This window comes from Nesoenas mayeri, assembly GCF_963082525.1.
Source record: "Nesoenas mayeri genome assembly, chromosome: Z".
NCBI classification, from domain to species: Eukaryota; Metazoa; Chordata; class Aves; order Columbiformes; family Columbidae; genus Nesoenas; species Nesoenas mayeri.
The window spans coordinates 3,449,912-3,468,516 of NC_137542.1; the positions used below are offsets into that span (position 1 = coordinate 3,449,912).

The following is an 18,605-nucleotide window of genomic DNA, read 5'->3' on the forward strand; positions in this document are numbered from 1 at the left end:
CCAACACAGCTGGCAATGCATCATCATATGTCAGCCCTGAATAAACATGGTAACTGCTCTGTATGGAACTTAAATCCGATCTAAATTAAAAATCTGTAAAGTTAATCTTTTAGAAACTGACTTGTTTATAACAAAACAAACAAACAAAAAAACCAAACAGAACTGAGTGGTAAATCATGTTTTAGATGAATTACAACACATTGTTGATCAGGAAGTTGGTTTTCAATTGAAGTGCATATTGCACTGTTGGATCATATAAAATGTAAATGTGTTAAATCTGCTATATTTTGGGCTATGTTGTCACAAATAGTCTTTGTATGACTACTTTATAAAGGCTGAAAATGTAACTTTGTAAAATAATCCTGAATGAGGACGCAAGTCTTATTTTAAATACTTCTGCTCCTCTGCTTTTAGAAGAACTTAAGTAATATAAGTAAAATAAAGATTTTATTTTAGACTGCAGTGGAAGTGGTGCATATAATGTACTCTTAGCTCTATATACTTTGCATGTTTTCTTACAGGAGGCCCCTACTTGTATTTATTTTGGCTAGTTTTTATGTGTTATCTAAAATAAAAATCCTTGGCCAGCAAGTACTTTGTTGGCAGTATCTGCATATAACATTCACATCTAGCATACCATAACTGGAGCCTTAATGGTTTATCCTGTGCACACCCTGTAGAACTTGGAACTTTTCTGTGAAAGTTAGTTCTGTGAAATGAAGATTAAGAAATAGGCATAAAAAATTAAGGTGGTGATCAGTGAAGTCGTTAAGTGGTGATGTTTCTATGCACTGAAAGCCATGCCACCTTGTATGAAGCAGTGATGTTTTTCTGCTAGGCTGTTAAGATACGATTTGAACATAGACCTGTTGAAACCTGAAGTTTGCTGAGACCCAAAGAGCAGTCTAAGTTTTATCAGTGTTATGGTCTTGGAATAAATTCTAAGCAGTTGGAAAATCAGCTTAGAAACAGCTGCAACTGTTGTTCCGCTGGAACAGCACAATCTCATTTTGTTTCAGAAGTTCCTTTGCACAGAGTTGCATCAGTGCAGAACTCTGTGTGTTCATAGGCATTTGCCTTAATTGCCATTGTTAAACTAGAGGGCCTTAGATGTTCCATCCTAAACTCTGCAGTTCCCTCTGGAGGACAGAGGTGACCACAGTTCAACTTTTTAAGGTCTGAAAAAGACCTTTTTTCTTCCAGAGTAGTATTTTTCAACAGTACAGTCTCTCCCATTAGCAGTATGATGACTGAAGAGTCATTGGTCCCCAAGAATTAGTGTCTGTTACAAAATCAGGTATTGTACCTGTTCAGGCAAGGCGCAGCTTGTGCCCAAATGGTAACTCCGGCAGTAATACTTTTCCAGTGTTGGTTCCTTAGTTCTGTCTTTGGCAGAAGCCATCTATTTGCATTCCTTGTGTGAGAGGCAATGAGCCTTGTTTACCTTGCACAGGGGGAAACAGCTAGTAGGAGATAATACTAGCTATACTTGAGGCAAGCACATTTAATTTTCAACATGCTTACCTTGTTCACGTCTTCTGGTTTTCTCTTGTATATCACATGCCAGAAACAGGCACACCTGTTCAAGAAACAGCTGCTGGCATGTGTGACGTTAGAAGAAAATGATCAGATGAAATCCGTTTCCTATGCAATGCAGCAGAGTGTTTATTAAACTTTATTTGTATAGCTATGAACACTTCAAAATAAAATTGGTATGCCTCTGAGGTGTGACCTGCATAGCATTTTAGTTTCACTTCCTTTACATCTGATAGGAATTTTATCAGAACACTTGAAAGCTACACCTTAAGGAACAAATTCTTATTGCACACAGAAGTTTATAGAATAATACAATATTATTTTCCAGTCAGCGTTGAGGTAAAGCACTGCTTGACAAAATGCCAAACTTGCAAGGAAAACTTTTGTACTTTCCTTTGCTGATAAAATAATTTGTTTTAAAACTCATCTTTCATTAGATCTGATAACAGCATTAGTTATCAGTAACAAAGTGCTTTAAAAAAGTAAATAAAAAAATCAACCCTGATCAATAGTAATAACACTGATCAATAATAACACTAATCAATAAAATTTTGTATCATCAAGGGACAATGGGACACAGAGAATGCTCTATTATTTCCTCAAGTTTCTAATCTCAGGAATAAGTTTTCTACACTTCAGCTGTTGGTTCTTAAATAAAATTAATGTTTCCAAACATCCTGGTTTTGCTATTCTCAGTATTCTTGCCTTGTTTTCCTAATTAAAACCTCAAGCATCAAAATACTTCACCACATTTATTTTTCTACGTTTTTGAGGTTTTTTGTATTGATTGTTAGGTTTTGGTCTTGTTTGTTATGTAGGAAAGTAAATAAATGCATTAACAATTCAATGGATAACTATCATCTGCCATCTCAACAGCTCTGTGAGGAAAGTTAGTATCACCTTAAGAGGCAGCGAAACTCAGACAACTAAAATTCTTGTCACTAATCCGTGTGCCACTAGTGAAAACGAGGATTCCACAATTTTTCAGTCTTAAATTCTACCATATATTCTTTCTAAATGAAATTAACCTTTAATTATTACTTACACTGGTTCATAATGGTAAACACATGGTTAAATATTACAGTTCCTTCTTACAAAGATATTAAAAAAAATGAGTTCAAGTAGAATAATAGCTCTTCAAAATGCTCTCATTATGTTGTTTGTCCATTTTACTAAGGTCCTTTCAAGTCAGTTTATATTAAAGTGCTTAGTGGTCAATTATTTTCAGTCACCTGAATTCAGAAGGTACGTAAATTTCTTCAGAGGCATCAGATGCCAAATACGAGCAGCTTATGTCCATAAAGGCCATATATCTTTTTGCTGCACTCATCCAGGAGCTTCACTATTCTTTTCAAGATTTGACTGCTAAAGCATAGAACTGGCTAGTGCAAATGCTTAGGCACAATTTTGATTAAAATGCATACATTCTTCTTCTGTGCAATACAATGGCATATATAAGCTTATTCCATCAGTAGGCTTTCCAGAGAACCTTAGAAAGGTGCGTGTCCACAAAACATTTGGCAAAAGAACAAAACAAAGGATCCCATATCCTGTTTTACAGCATAGTACAATCAATAACAATTGCTTAACCTTTTCTTTGGAGAGTATACTTAAAACCAACAGAGCTAAAGCATTAGTTCTGTTGATACTCAGCCTACCTCCGGAATTCTGCTTCAAGTAGTGTAAGGCTTGAGCAGTGTAGACCTAGCAGCAATAGCTAATATGTTGCTTCATCCATATTGTCATCACTGCCAGCACCGAAGTCATCTCCATCTTCAAAATATGAAGAAATATAGTCATTTTCCTAAACAAAACAAAACAAAAATCTATCACTGTATTTGTGGAGGAGACAATTTATGAAGGAAACATGCTTTAAACTGCACCCACGTTTTGAAAGAGTAATAGGAGTTTCCCCTTCCTTATTTTCTGGGAAAGAAGGAAAATACTGTCATGAAGTTCTATTATCTATGAAAAGAAGAGGCATCACTTTTTCAATGATGAAAATTAATGACTGCATGTATTGGTTCTGGCAGGACACATTCCTGCTTAAGAGATCTTTTTTCAAAGCTCTTTGGTAGTAACAAGTCTAAAACACCCACTTAAATGAACTACAACACATTGTAGTGCAACAAGAAAAACTAATGCAGTACAACAGTCCCTCAGTGTCAGAAAAGCTAGGGACACTTCTTTGGTTGGCAGCCAGCACACTACTCAATGAGTACGATCTGACTTAGTGTAAATAGGAAAACTAACATCATACCTCTTCATGCTCCTCTTCATCATATTCCTCTGGTTCTTCTGCTTCGTCATCATCTTCACCTTCTTTGTCTTTCGTTTTGTCTTTCTCATCTTCAGATTTTTCTTCTTCATCGTCCTTCTTTTCCAGCTCCTGTCACAAGGCAATCTCCTTTACAAGGTAATCCCGTGTTAAAGCAACAGCATATCCTCCATGCTACTAAAGCATTATGCTGCATTTAACGGCAAGACAACTCACATAACGATACTGTGCAAATGTTTTTTGTCAATATTTAAAATATGACGTGAAGCGCGAGAACTTCATAAGGGCTTTATTTGATCAAGCATTAGCCATCGAACTTGAAGTCTAAAAGTATGTCTTGTGTAATAAATTGAGGTGATTTCTCTTTACTATCCACTGTTGGAGTTCCTGACAGGTAGATATGTCATACTTGATAAAGCAATACCACATACTGTATATAATAATGTACCTGCAGTGAACTGATGGATCACCAACAAAAATACAACACTGTTTCACCTTTTATCTTCCCATTCCCACATGGTGGGTAGTTGCCTCCAAACCTGAGGTCACTTTCTTCCAAAGTTTCTCTTTCTGTGTGTTGCTTCCCTCTCAACTTATTAAACTGCTTAATTTCCAACACCAGCAGATTGGAAAACAGCAATAGATTAAAAAGCTCTGGCACCAATTTCTCCTCCAATAAGCTCTACTAGTAGCTCTGCTGTTCACAGTGAGACTACATCGCTACTTAGTTAAGAACAATTGGTCGTTGTGTTCAAACAGGAGCAAAGAAAACAGTTTCCCCACAGCCAGGCTCTATTATTATCCTCTTCCTTGTGCTAGCACATTGCAGAACAGTTGTCTGTCAGAGTAACAAGACAAGGCCAGAAAAAAGGCCATTTGTGGCAAAAAACATACAAAAGGTTTCATTTTCCTTCAGCAATTTCTAATGTACAATTTAGGAAGAGTAGGCACATCTTACCTCAATTTTTTTCAACACATCCAGATTACTTTTAGGCTCAGAGCTTTTTGCCTTATTTGGTTTTGCACCTGCTGAAATAAAATACATCACTGTTTTTATTTTTAATATGGAAGAACATATGGTTTTACTTGCTCTTAAGAGCTTATATCTTGAGTATGCCATGGAAACACAATACTTTCTGTATTAAAATTACCTTAGACTTTGAGCTACATCATTCATGGAGGCGTAAATGCTTGACTTACGTAAGTGATGCCTACAGGGCCAGTCTGAAATTCACTTTGAACACACAGTTAACCAAAGGTTTGGCCAAAGTATGACATGCAGCTTCACAAAATACTTTTCATCTACATGCTCACAATATGTTAAGAAACTAGAACAAAATCTAAGTTTTTGGTTTTTAACATCTTGAAAGATAAAACTTCATTAGTGTTACTAATTTATGCAGCACATTAATGACAGCTGGGTGTGTCAAATAGCTAAAAAAAGGCAGACAGCAGTTTATCATCTCCAACACAGCAGGTGTGGTTACTGCAGCTACGTGGCTTTTGGACAACTGGCTCTTGTCTAATGAGTCCACAGGGCATATTTCCACCTGCTCCCTTGACTCACAAACATCATCTTTATCAAGTTACTCCCTACAATCAAACCCCATTATGCTACTTAACTATACGGTGGAGTGAACGTCAAAAATAGCACTCATACAGCCCAGGAAGAGCTACCTGAATTGCAGCACCCTAAACTGAGGTGAGCAGGAGTGCAATTTCACCACTAGATGAGGAGAAACAAAAATGTTTCAGAGAGACAGAGATGTTGCAGCATTTAGAGAGCTTTGTGAGCCATCCCGTTTCCACAACATAACTGTCTTTTGTCCCTTCTGCTATATTCAGCACGACCACATAAAACTTACAACACAGGGCTGTACCTAACACGGATTAGCTCTTCTCAGCAGAGTAAAACTGCCTGTGTAAAATGCAATATTGGTGTAGCTACATGGCTGCAGATGGACAAGGCAGCTTCACACAAGCTAGCTTAAGTAACTTATATCTTTTTTATGCTAGACTGTATTAAGTGGTATCAGAAAGAAAAATTTATTCATTGATGGAGGGGATATCCTTTCTGGAGCAGAGAGTGTCCCAATATGGTTATACATTTTATCTGGTCTAACACCTAAGGAAGCAGAACACTAAGAGCTGTTAAGAAGACAGCCATATTTTGTCAAAAGCATTTGTCATAAATAACATTTTCATTTCAGTGCTTAGCCTAGGTTTGTGATATAGCGTAGATTGTGTGACTAAAGCACTGCACAGAGCTGAAGGAAGTCAAGCGGCTCTGTAATAACATATGAACAGCGTCAAAGCAAATACATCCAGAATGAAGCAGGCTTTCAATGAAAATAAGTGGAAAGTGAGATTCACAATTACCACGTTTGCAGAAACCCCTGCAGACTTTGAGAGATAATGCCTATAGAACAGCCTGGAAATGAAAACAAACATGCAAGATCTTTCCTTAAATGCTGGGCCTCTCTGGAGCTTATAACATTAGAGACACTGACCCATCGTCAGTAGAACGTGAAGCAAAATAGCCCTTTAGATCCACGTAGATTAGAGGTGCAATGGAATACAATCTAATCTTTTCAAATATCTGTTCTCACAGTGTTTGGGCTTAAATGCATACATCTGATTGCTATATACATATGCATATAGCTGACCTACAAGAGCTGGACCTAGTCAATCTTAGGGCTTTTTTTGGCAGGTAGTGCTGGTATTTAGGACACTGTGTTCCACAGCCCAGGTTAAGTGTGGGGGAGATGTGGAATTCTACCCTAAGTTTTGTCACTAAGAGGGCAGGTGGTCAGGTCTTGGGTTAAAACATTCGCGGAAAACAGGAAGGAGGAGGGAGAGGTGTGTAAAAATGCAGCCATCCCTGCAGATTTAACTGTGTAGGGATTCCCAAAACACTCCTGCAATCTAGCCCCCAGAAGGGCTAATGTTTCACGGATCAGCTATTTACAAACCTGAGTCATTAAGACTTTTGTGGGGCCTCTCTGTCATCAGGATTGCCCCAAAACCTCCTAAACCCACAATTTTTGCTTTTAGAAAAATGTATTTTTTTTAAATAAAATCAAATTCTGAGGTCAGCTGATCTTTGTCATTAAAACTAAGTAAGAAAATATACTTTTAAGAGCAAACAGAGAAACTGGGACAAAAGGAAGGAAAAATTCTGCACAGTGAGCAGTGATTCTTTCTTGTTTATAATAATCAAATTATTGTAACAAGAAATAATAAATTGGCGTTTATGATTTAATTGGATCTTGGGGAGGTAATAATTGCATCTAGGCTCATAAAAGCCAATGCAGTTTGTTCTTTGCTTTTTTTCTTTTTTTTTTAAGGAAAAAAAGGAGGTATGTACTCATTTATTCTTTAGAGATTTTGCAAATAAGTCTTTAATTTTCAGTTGAATCTTGCAGTCTACCTTTAGTACCGTGCTTCTCTATTACACTCTTAAAAGGAACAAAGCTTTCAGCTGAGCCGGTATCCATGACTACTGCACATTGCCTTTTCTTTTTCTATTTTATCCTTGAACTGAAAAATGATACATGAAGGACTTTGACAAAGAGAACAATAAAGTAAACGATTATACATAGACAGATACAGGAGGCCAAGTGTCATTTCACATCAACAGAGCAACAGACTTCTACAGAGAACTGAAAATAACAGTCATGCATACTAGAAGACACTTTTAAAAACAAATACACATATGATACTGTGTAATAAAGGAAGTTTTTTTCCTGTAAGAACAACCAATACCAGCTCTAACTGCTGTTGAAGAATCTGGTTCACAATTCTGCAGAAGAAAGCTGAAAATAAAGAAAAAAATAAACCCATGGAAAATAGAAAAAAAACCTACATTAAATCACACATGAAAGGCTTGAAAAATGCAAAATTCAACCAAATCATGAATAAGATAATTGAGAAACCCAGGGCAAAAGGAAATCTAAAGAGCTAGCTATTCATTGAATAGAAGGGTGAGTGTTGATTAAAGATACAAGCTTTCAAAACAAAAAGTTTTGCATTTTTTTTTAATCTTTCACTGTTATATATCACATATGTTAATATGGTACATCAGGGAAGGAAGCAGGAAAGGAAGATAAATATGCTCCAGTAAGTTAAAACATCCTACAGAAGCAAGGCAAAAGCCACAAAAGACAGGCAGACTAGTAAATTATTTACAAAAAGTCTGCCTAAAGCCCTAATTATTCACACTAATTAACATTTCCACCATTTATTTTCCCTAACTAGCTCCAGTATTTCTTCTATCACTGAACTAGTATGTACTGAACGCTCCTTAAAAAATATTCAACCTACCTTTCTTGGTCTTCTTCCTTGGCTTCATCTCTCTTGGGAGTCTTCTCCAATCTGTACAGAAAATAGCTTTAATATATATGAATGATGATTTAGAGCAGTAATCCTCCTCCTGCCACCCACCAAGGAAAGGCAGGAGCCTCTGTTATGCTTGATCCTACTTCCTCAGAGTTTTACCACACAACAGTTTTATTGAATTCTAGATGCACTTTAAATTGAGGAACTAGAGTGAGGAATGGCATTTCACCCACTTAACAACAATTGGCTTTTTTTTTGACAAAACAATACTTGGCCTTGATCTGAAAACACTGAAAGGGCATAACACTCAACAAGGACTACATGACTTGCTAAGGATTTGCATACTTTTTTATTGCTTGAAAAATAATGAATCAAACATTTAAAAGAGCAGAACACTTCATAGGTTAATAAAGAATTAGCCTTTGATAATCTCAGATATTACCTGGGGTCCACACTGCATGCTTCTTTTCACTGTACTTTTTACTGTACCTCTCAATTGCTATAGAGAAGGATATAAAGAGTTATTAAATTCAGTTAATTAAAAAAGGCAATCCCAAAATTGTCCTTGTATTTTCCTATAACTAAACATACTGTGTATTTTTTTATCCCACATTGAATACTTTCTTGGGCTGTTGTTGAACAGTTTAATACCACTGCTATGAGCAGTTCTTATGCTAATTCACAGGATTAATAATTTGTTAAGTACTTACAAGATCTGGATTTTATATCCCCCCAAAAAAGCAAACCCACCAAATATTGCTTTGCATTTTTGGGATATCTCATTTCAATCAACACACTTCTATCAACACATTCCTCCCTATTCCCCTCCCCCAAACAAACAAACAAGTAAGCAAACCAAACACAAAACTTGAAAACTGTTATCATTTATACTTCTATCCTTGGAAAGCATGAAAACAGAAAATGCAGATATAGTCAGGGAAACAATGCTTAAACATGAAATGCATGCCAACTTTACTACTCTTCAACAGTTTCACAAACCTTTGCTACAAAACAAGCCAGTGACATTTATCACCACAGTGCTAATCAAAAAGAGTTATCTAGAATTCCCGGGTCTCAGAAAGCCACATCTCAGACTGATCAGCTCCCAAGACTTTAAGGACTTCTGCAATGGCAAAATTTCACAGTGTAACTGAGATGTGTCCAAAGCAGCAGCAACATATTTTAGTCCACTTAACCTCTTTCCAGGCACACGAACTAAACTGAGAAGTGCATTGTAAATAATGAAATAGTTATATCGTGAAAGTACATCCAAAAAAAACTTCCTTGTACAATCTCCAGTGACAAAAGTAACATCAAAACTTGAGAGTTTTTAAATCGGTTCCGTTTTTTCTTACCAAAGTACCATGCCCAACAGCAAAATTCACTCAATGCAAAGTTACTGATTCTGATTGCACTAATAACTCATTAACCAAACATGGATATTTTTTGTGAGTATTGCACAAAAAATGGTAACAAAGAGAGACTGTGACCTTTATAGTCACTTCTAACATACCCATCAGAGAAAAGGAAGGGGAAGAAAGACATCAGAAATGAAGCTCCGTTTCAAACTTAGTTATGAAGAGGACAAGCGGAAGACCTACTTAAAACTGTGCAACACAGAGCTTGCATTTATATTGAGAGTGTCTCAAGGGGCATTTAATGCAGGTGGCCTTCACAGATGCTGTAGGAAACTGTTGGCACAGCAAGGGAAAGAAACTAGTAGTTTTGAGTTCAGCTCAAGGCAATTCAGGGAAGAACTATTTGCTGATGTCACCAGTAAAAAAATATGTCTAACAGGCTCTCGCCACTCACAGTTAATGAATTAATTACAAACCACTGCCAAGGTGACAATCACCCAGTCACAGCATATTTACCTACAGGAAAAATATTAATGATTCATAGCTTATGAAGTGAGGAAAACAGAAAACTTACTCTAGAATTTGCTTGCTACTCACTCAAAGTGAGCGTTGAAATGAATGATGAAAATCTGCTCTGTATGGCACACTAATGCATCAGAACTCCCAGGTAGTATTAGACGTGGCTTTCATTTACTACCTGATTAATGAAAGAAAGATAGCTAGCTATGTCCTAACTAATTACAATGTTTCTCTTCTCACACTTCAAAGGACCATTTGGCTCACAGATGCTATGCTGAGGATTTAGAACAATCCATTTGTTCTTGTAGCAAAGCCAATTGGAGAAGTTCTTGCACACAGTCCCCCGCTTGACAGAAGTTTTGATGAAATAAAGGGGAGAAAAGGGTTGTAAACCAGAAACCAGAAAAGATCAGTTAAAAGTAATCTATCTGGGGGTGAAGAAAGGGATTTTCTTAAAGCACTTCTGCCACATAAGGCAGGCCCAGAGACAACTTCATACTGTGACTGAGATGAAAGCAAGCTTTTTAAACTCCAGAGTACCACTGATGTAATTATACCCCACCCCTCAGATTAGGCACTTTTGTACAACTAAAGGTCCAGAAAAAGTTACCTCAACTTACCAATTTACCCTTAAGGAGACGATGAGAACATCAGAAGCATTATTTGAGTCTATCAAGTAGCTGTCTGCCTGCTTTCCCTGCAACTGCCAGTTTTTGTAGAAAAACAGTCTTCAAAGCTGGAAGTTCTTTTAAGAAGCACACTCAGCAACAGAGAGAGATCGCTCCAACTCAGAAAGAAGGCTGCAGAAACAAAGGCGATTTTGAGGTGAACACTAAGAATGATCACGTGAGGTGAAGTTGGTAAAGAGAGAGAATATGTTCTCATGAAGTGACTGGTTCCTTGGAAATAACCCTGACCCACTCTCAGGCAGAGCCATTTCCTTTTCTGTGCCTCGAACGGAAACAGCAAACTTCAAGTCTGACAAAGATTAAGAGCATGGCAAGCCTCTGCTGAGACAAGAATCCAAAGAGACTGAAATTTGTTTACTCAGAAGATGAAAGAGGAGATGTGATAAAAGAGCCATTTGAAACTCTTCTACCACCACAAAGGGATGTAGAAATGAAGATCAGATCTGTTCTCCTTGCCTCATAACCAAGGTTTTGCCTGGCCACAGCGTCAGGGTCCAACCTGGGCTGTAAGCTTGTCCTGCTTGCCAGCTGCTCCTGCTGCAAGTTGGAGGAAATACTCTGCTTTTTGTGAGCCACAATGTCTGTTCAGCAGCGTGTTCGCTGCTTACACTGCAAAGTGCTGCTCCATTTTAAACAGTGCTTTACAACAAGTGGACAATCAATAAGGTGTGTTAATCAGTGTTACATTCAAAACCTAATTAAAAAAAAAAAATGCACGCAGTCTCAAAAACCTTTAGAATTCACCACTACACCATGAACAAAAATTACTAAAAATTCAGAGGGGATTGGACTATGTACCTGTATTGTATCAGCATCATGAATATTCAATCAGAAAACATTTGGATGGATTTATGCTGGAAATATAACCTCATGTTTTTGAGTTCAAGTCAGCTCCCATTATCCAAAACCAGCACAAGATAGCAAGGAAAAGATTATGCAGTGTTTTGCCACTTTGGATTTCTGAAACATTTTTATAAAGCTTTTTAGTGACTGCCTGTTGCACTGACTGGGACTAACACATGTAGCAGTTCCTAAAATGTTGTATTTCTTATTTATACTATTCAGAACAAGCACTCAGGAGGTTGATAGCACTTGGCAAAAATCACAAACAAAAAGAAGTACTCCCTACAGTAATAACCTCCTGTGACTGCTAGATTTACAGCAACCCCACAGCAAGGTAAACAGACATTGAAACCTTCCTACACTGCTCCACTTCTTTCCCAGTAGCTCAGTTTTCTGCATGTCAAGTACAGCAGAGCGTTTATGGTTATCAAACAATAACAAAGCTGTTATTTTTTAATTACATGTAAGCAAAAGACATTCTTAGGTCAAGAAGAATACGATCAGGCTTTGGCTTTTAACTTAGCTCTGCTTCTGATGTACACCTTAGTAAATCACTCAGCTCTATCTTCATATTTCAGGTGATTTGCCATTAATACTTACTGATCCTTCCTTAATTGACTTAAGTGGAGCGGGGAGGGGAGTGGAAACTAGTACCTTTTAGAATGTCAAGCTATTACATATAACATTGATTATTTTAAGTATGTCTTTACACAATTTAAATGCAAGCTAAATTTCAACAATGGTATTTACTATGTATTTATTTGCTCCAATGCAAAAATTTCAGGGTATTCTAACATGCAGAAATATCTATTTTGCTTGTATTTGTTAGCATAGAATTGAAAGGACTGCATATAGTTGGTGTGTTTCTTACTGTATATCAAATGGCATAGATGTTTGATACCTCTTTTTTCACAAAGTAGTTGCTTTCCAGTTACAGCACTTGTAGGTGTAACCTACAACTACAGTAAAAGCAGAAAAATTACCTGTTATCTTCACCTGCCAATTTTTATTCCTCATTATCAGTACAAAACACATCTTCCATACATGCATTTCACTACATCATCCTTCACGGAATAATATCTACTGAAGATACAAATAAAAATAAAAAGCACACAAACAAACCTTCACAATCTTCTTCTACTGCCAAAAAATAAGGCATTCTTTTCATAGTTCCTCTAAGATCTTGTTTTAAGGCCAACATGTAATCTTCATCTTCTCCTGTTTTCAGAGGCACTGGCTTATTATCTGTACTCTGTACAAATTATGTTTATTATTTATGAGGTCTTGATATCCATCGAATATACAGGAACACTAATTAAAGCTCCAATAAACACAGCTAATCATAGAAGAGTGCAACTATGCATTATGCTACTTCACAAGTATATTGCATTCTGACATGCATGACTATGTTTACAACTAAATTTATACCTTTTATGACTTTGCTGTGTCTTTCTGCAAAAATGTATAAAGAAATCAAGAAAAGACAATTATTAAAATGGTGAATTAGTAATTCAGAGTCACATTAAGCTCTTAATTGCCAAAAGCACTCTTTCATACCAGTCTAGCTTACTCAGAAACCATTGTTTGTCTGTTCAGGGTAGCACTGGTCTTAACCTTTTTTAGAACAGTGTTTTAACTACATTAAGTATGATTACTCTGAATAACGTGGACAACCTTTCCATGATTATTGTCACAGACACAAGCTGTGTTGTCATACAACCAGGTAGCGCAAGGCCCTCACACAATTTAGTTCCTGTCAATTGAATTAAAATTAATTGTTAAAGTTTATTTTTTTTAACTATGAATTTTGAAAATGGGAAAGATAAATAAGTGAAAACAGTTTTTAAAATATACAGAAAACCAGAGCCAGAGACAGAATTACAGAATGGATGTTGGTGCGCAATCAATATCTTAGCAGTCAGTTGCAAAGCACAAAGTGCCCTCACAAGTCCCAAAGCTGGATCATGAAAGGAGTTTACTGCTTCCAGCTGTATTTTCTAGCTGCCCAACACTTCATATCGTTAATGTTGCTGATGGTAAGCTGATGCTCCTTAATTAGGTTTCTAATTGCATTTACAAGAAATTTGTAAGAACTCACAATGTGCCTATTAGAAATATGCAACGGCAACAATTCACTGCTTAAAATAATTTCACTCTAAGTCAGTCAACATCTGTAATACATTTTTGGTTACTGCCCGATCACTAAATGTAACTCCGGAAATTTTTACCTATCCTAGTTATGGGTTAACTATGATTTTTTTGGAATGGCACTAGATCTCCCCTGACAAGTTTAACTTAGTTCTAAAATGTTTTTCACAGGAGGAAGAAAGCATATTTAATTTTTCACTGTATACATTAGATACACCAGGGCTAGTAATTCTCCTACAGGGCTGCTCCACTGCTGACTGTAGCTGCAGAAGCTGTAGTTCACACAGAATTCAGTGTCCTCCTGCTAACAAGCACACTGCAACATTCACATTAGGAATAGTTACAAATGGCTTTGTACCAATGAAATCATGCAACCTAATTGTAAAGGTGGACTAAGAGGATATATAACATCTCGTTCGGTAAGTTAAAACCATGGATGAAGTAATTATCCAGAGAAATCTCAGCACAGCACCAATTACATGCCAAACTTGCAAGTTCTGTCTGCATTGTAACACGTGAGATTGAGAAAAAAAATCATGCACCTGGATCAAATCCTGACGTAACTGGGAAGTTCTCTTATGTAACACTTCAATGTTGTAAGACTATTTTTCCACCGCAAAATTGTCGAAGCTTCCCTGAACAGCAAAACACGGTCAGAAAATGCTCTTTCTTCCTCTTAAGTTTTCAAATACATCCCAAAGTCAAATCTCAGTTCAGTTTCCTTAATTACATAAAATATCTTTCAGTTATATGCAAATTATTTTCAAATGTTGGCTTCTGAGGTACAAGATGATCATATCTTATGTTTGCATCAACCGTAAATTTCTAAAATCAGCAAATCCATTCACAGCTTCAAAGACTAGCGTAGCTTCATTTCAAACAAATTCAGATATCCAGTTTTTCTGTTATTCATGATGAGGACTTAAGGAACGAACACCTTGCAAGCTATCTAGTTAAATATGGGATACAAGAGTTGGCAAAGGGACAGGCAGTGATAATAAAAAACCACACAATTATTTACATTAAATAGTTCAGAACTGTCCTGAAGTGTTTAGGGTTGTTCATATATTTAATTACATTACTCAAACATGAGAGTGAATACACTGGATCTGAATACAGAGAGTGCTCTCTCAGAGACCTGCTGTACTTACAGGGAATGGCGGTGGAGGCTGACAGACGACATCGGGTAAAGCTGCACCTTTAGAAAAGCCAATAGCCCCAATGTCGAAGGTAAAGGCAGCACGTCCTCTTCCTCGACCTGACCCGGCCATGTGCAACTACTGAAAGCATTACTGAGTTTTAAAGATTTATTTTTACTACATATATCAAATGCATGCATATACTACCTGTAAAATAAACATCCAACAAAGATTGCAATGATGTTAAAACCACTCTCAAAGATAATTTTAAATTGCAAGCCATTTTTAATGCCCACCTTAGGTTCTTCCACATACTATAAATTGGGTACATGCCTAAAATCAAATGCATTCCCTTATTTCTGTCAGCCTGAAATGACCTCCTAACCTAGGAATTTTAAACTTCCTTCTTCTAAACCTGAGATACTCTGAGTTGAGTTCAATCGGAGTAGAAGAACCAGAAACACGATAATGAGGGAAAAAAAAAAACAAAACACACAAAAAACCCCACAAACAAACCAACCAAAATCGTTCAAGGACCTCGAACTTTCTGTGAATACATTTTGCAGTTTCTTAATTATTCTTCAAAATGCAGTTTGTGTTTTTCACTTGTGGCTTCTTTGTCCCTTCATTTTTTTTTTTTCTTTATATTTGTAAATAGTTTGGGGTACTGATAAAGAGCCAAAAGCAAAGAGGCTCAAAGTAAACGCATCAAAGGACTCCAGGATGTCTGCAAGCTAACTGTGGATAAAACGAGGTTGTTTCTCGCTAAAATATTTCACTAAGGATAAAGAAAAACAGCCTACAAAACTACACTTCCAGTAACATCTCACCGCCTTCACTGTTAGGCCACTCTTCATCTCAAGACTGTATGACCCATGTGTCAGCAAGCAAAGATGAGTGAAACACATTTTTTGCAGGGGAAGATGTCAAAAAAAGGGACCCAAGAGAAGCCCGGCTGATGCAATGTGCTTCTGTGCGCTCCCCAAATCACATAAAAATACATTCAAGGTCCCAGCCCAGAAATCTCATATTCTGTTTGACAATAATTGCAAGGTTATGGTATTGCACCCTGCTTGGAAAGAATGTGTGTGCTGCAGACTTACTGCTATACCTGATTCATCACATCTATTCCCACCATTAGCGTGTGGGTGGGATAATTAGCTCAAACAGGAAATAAGAAGCAGCACAATACCTACACTTGCCTAAAGTAACACAGAATTCAGAGGAGAATTATTATAAAGGAGCAAAGAAATGCATTCTTGAGATTACGATCTTTTATGATTCCCCTCAATTGAAGCAATGGCCTTTCTATTAAATGCTAGAAACGGGTTGATGCAAGTATTTTCCTACTTATTGTCTTCAACACAAATAAGCTCTGCTTGGATAAAACAAAATCACATTACATATTGCCACATCACTCATCAGCACAGAAAACTGTCTAAAAATAAGCAGAGAGACCTAAATAAATCATTTTAAGAAAGACAACAAAGCAAAAGCTAAGCCTGACTATTAAATTAACTGGAAATAAACAAACAAACTAAACTAAACAAAAAAAGAAAAAGAAAAAGAAAACTCATTTGAAAACAAGATTAAAAAAAACAAGATGAAAAGCAATATGTGAGCCTGGCAGAATGAAGAAAGATAAAAGATACTGTAAAGCCTCAAACATGAGCAATTATTTTATCTAGATGTGAAAAAAGGGAACTAAAACTAGAAGAAAAAAAGTTAGGGAGATGTCCAGCTAGGAAGGAAAGACACATTATTTGCATTAAATTTAGTTAATATAAATCTCCATTTTAAAAATGCTGCTTTAATATTTACTCTCGGTAAGATTCTCTTGAAATAGCACATTAGTCTGATGAGCAGCAACAAGATTTCAAATCAGTGGCGTTTCAACTCCACGGTTTTACTGAAACTCATTATTTTTTCAAGCATACTAGCTTAGAAGGTTTATGTCTACTGACATCAGAAAGTGAGAGATGATCAGAGAAATCACGAAGGAGAAGTTGAGTTGTACAACGAAGTCACCAGAGGTGACAAAGTTGCCAGGACAACTAGTGTTTTAGCTGCCACAAGGGATGGCCGATAGAGCAGCTGGATGCATTTTTGTGTTTATGGATAGTTTCTGTGCCATTTACACTACAAATGTGATGGTGAATTTCAGAATTAAGCTTTTACAATTCTTTTGAAACTACGTACGCTGTTGCTCAGGCAGTCAGTCAGGCAAAGGCTGCAGCAGTCTTCGTGATGGAATGACCTGTGGAAATGCGGTCCCTGCTGGCTGCAATGGAGGTGAGACAGTGATGGGTGTGAGGAGGTTCTTGTGTGTCTCTTCCTCAGAAAACTCTTGATTGTATTCAGATCCTTGATTTTCAGACGCAGGTGCAATCAGTGGAAGCGAAGAGCAGATAAAGGACTGAAATTTAAAATCACACAATCAGAGAATCATTTTGGTTGGAAAAGACCCTCGAGATCATCGAGTCCAACCATTAGTTTAACATTGGCACTGAACCGTGTCCCTAAGAACCTCATCTCGATCTGTTCAACCCCTCTTGGGACGGTGACTCCATCACTGCCCTGGGCAGCCTGTTCCAATGCCCCACAGCCCTTTCCAGGCAGAAATTCACAGAATCACACAGAATCACAGAATGTTAGGGATTGGAAGGGACCTCAAAAGATCACCTAGTCCAATACCCCTGCTGGAGCAGGAACACACAGATGAGGCTACACAGGAAGATGTCCAGGCAGGTCTTGAATGCCTCCAGAGTAGGAGACTCCACAACCTCCCTGGGCAGCCTGGTCCAGTGTCTGTTACCCTCACTGAAAAGAAGTTTGTTCTCAAATTTAAGTGCAACGTCTTGTGTTCCAGTTTGAATCCACTACCCCTTTTCCTACCATTGGCTGTCACCAAGAAGAGCCTGGCTCCATCTTCATTACACCCTTTACATATTGATAACCTTAATAAGGTCACACCTCAGCCTCCTATTCTTCAAACTAAAGAGCCCCAACTCCCTCAGCCTTTCCTCATAAGGGAGATGTTCCACTCCCTTAATCATCTTTGTTGCCTTGCAGTGGACTCTCTCCAGCAGTTCCCTGTCCTTCTGGAACTGAGGGGCCCAGAACTGGACACAATATTCCAGGTGTGGTCTCACCAGGGCAGTGTAGAGGGGAAGGAGAACCCAAGATCCAACCTCAACCTCCCCTGGTGCAACTTGAGGCCGTTTTCTCTGGTCCTATTATTTGTTACTTTGGAAATGGGACCAATACCCCTCCATGCTCCAACCTCCCTTCAGGCCATTCAGAGATCAGAAGGTCTCTCCTCAGCTCCTGTTCTTCAGGCTGAACCCCCTAGGTTTCTCAGCCACTCCCATCACACTTGTGCTCCAGCTTCTTCCCCAGTACTGAGATTTTGTGTTTATTTTGACCCCCGCCGTGGTCAAATATCCCCCTGGTCTCCTCCCCCTCCCTCTCCCCTCTAGCTGCACCGCCACCCCAGCCCTGAGCTGCCAACACCCCGGAGAGTCCCCCTGCTCTGCTCCCCACTCTTTAGTCCCTGCTCAGTAGACAGATCCCGGCGGCCTGCCTGGCACCGCCCGGCCCTGTCACGACAGAGAAGGGGGTTTCATTCCCACGCCCCTACCCACCCTCTCATGAAGTGGCTGAGACCCCCTGGTCCCCTCAAGGCTTCCTCACCTGCCCTTCAGGGGTCCCTCCCCTCAGGGGTCCACACACCAACCCCTCAGGGCTCCTTCACCTG

The 18,605-nt window shown here is 38.1% G+C and overlaps 1 protein-coding gene across 1 annotated transcript; it reads right to left on the reverse strand.

Moving 5' to 3' along the window:
• Nucleotides 1-593: 593 nt before the first annotated feature.
• Nucleotides 594-15,377, reverse strand: POLR3G (RNA polymerase III subunit G). The gene is made up of 7 exons (XM_080362915.1): nt 14,861-15,377; nt 12,684-12,813; nt 8,595-8,651; nt 8,138-8,188; nt 4,773-4,843; nt 3,797-3,925; nt 594-3,340 (listed from the first exon to the last, which is right to left on the reverse strand). Exons 1-7 carry the CDS (start codon nt 14,978-14,980, stop codon nt 3,254-3,256), a joined length of 645 nt encoding a protein of 214 aa, XP_080219041.1. The 5' UTR covers nt 14,981-15,377; the 3' UTR covers nt 594-3,253.
• Nucleotides 15,378-18,605: the final 3,228 nt, after the last annotated feature.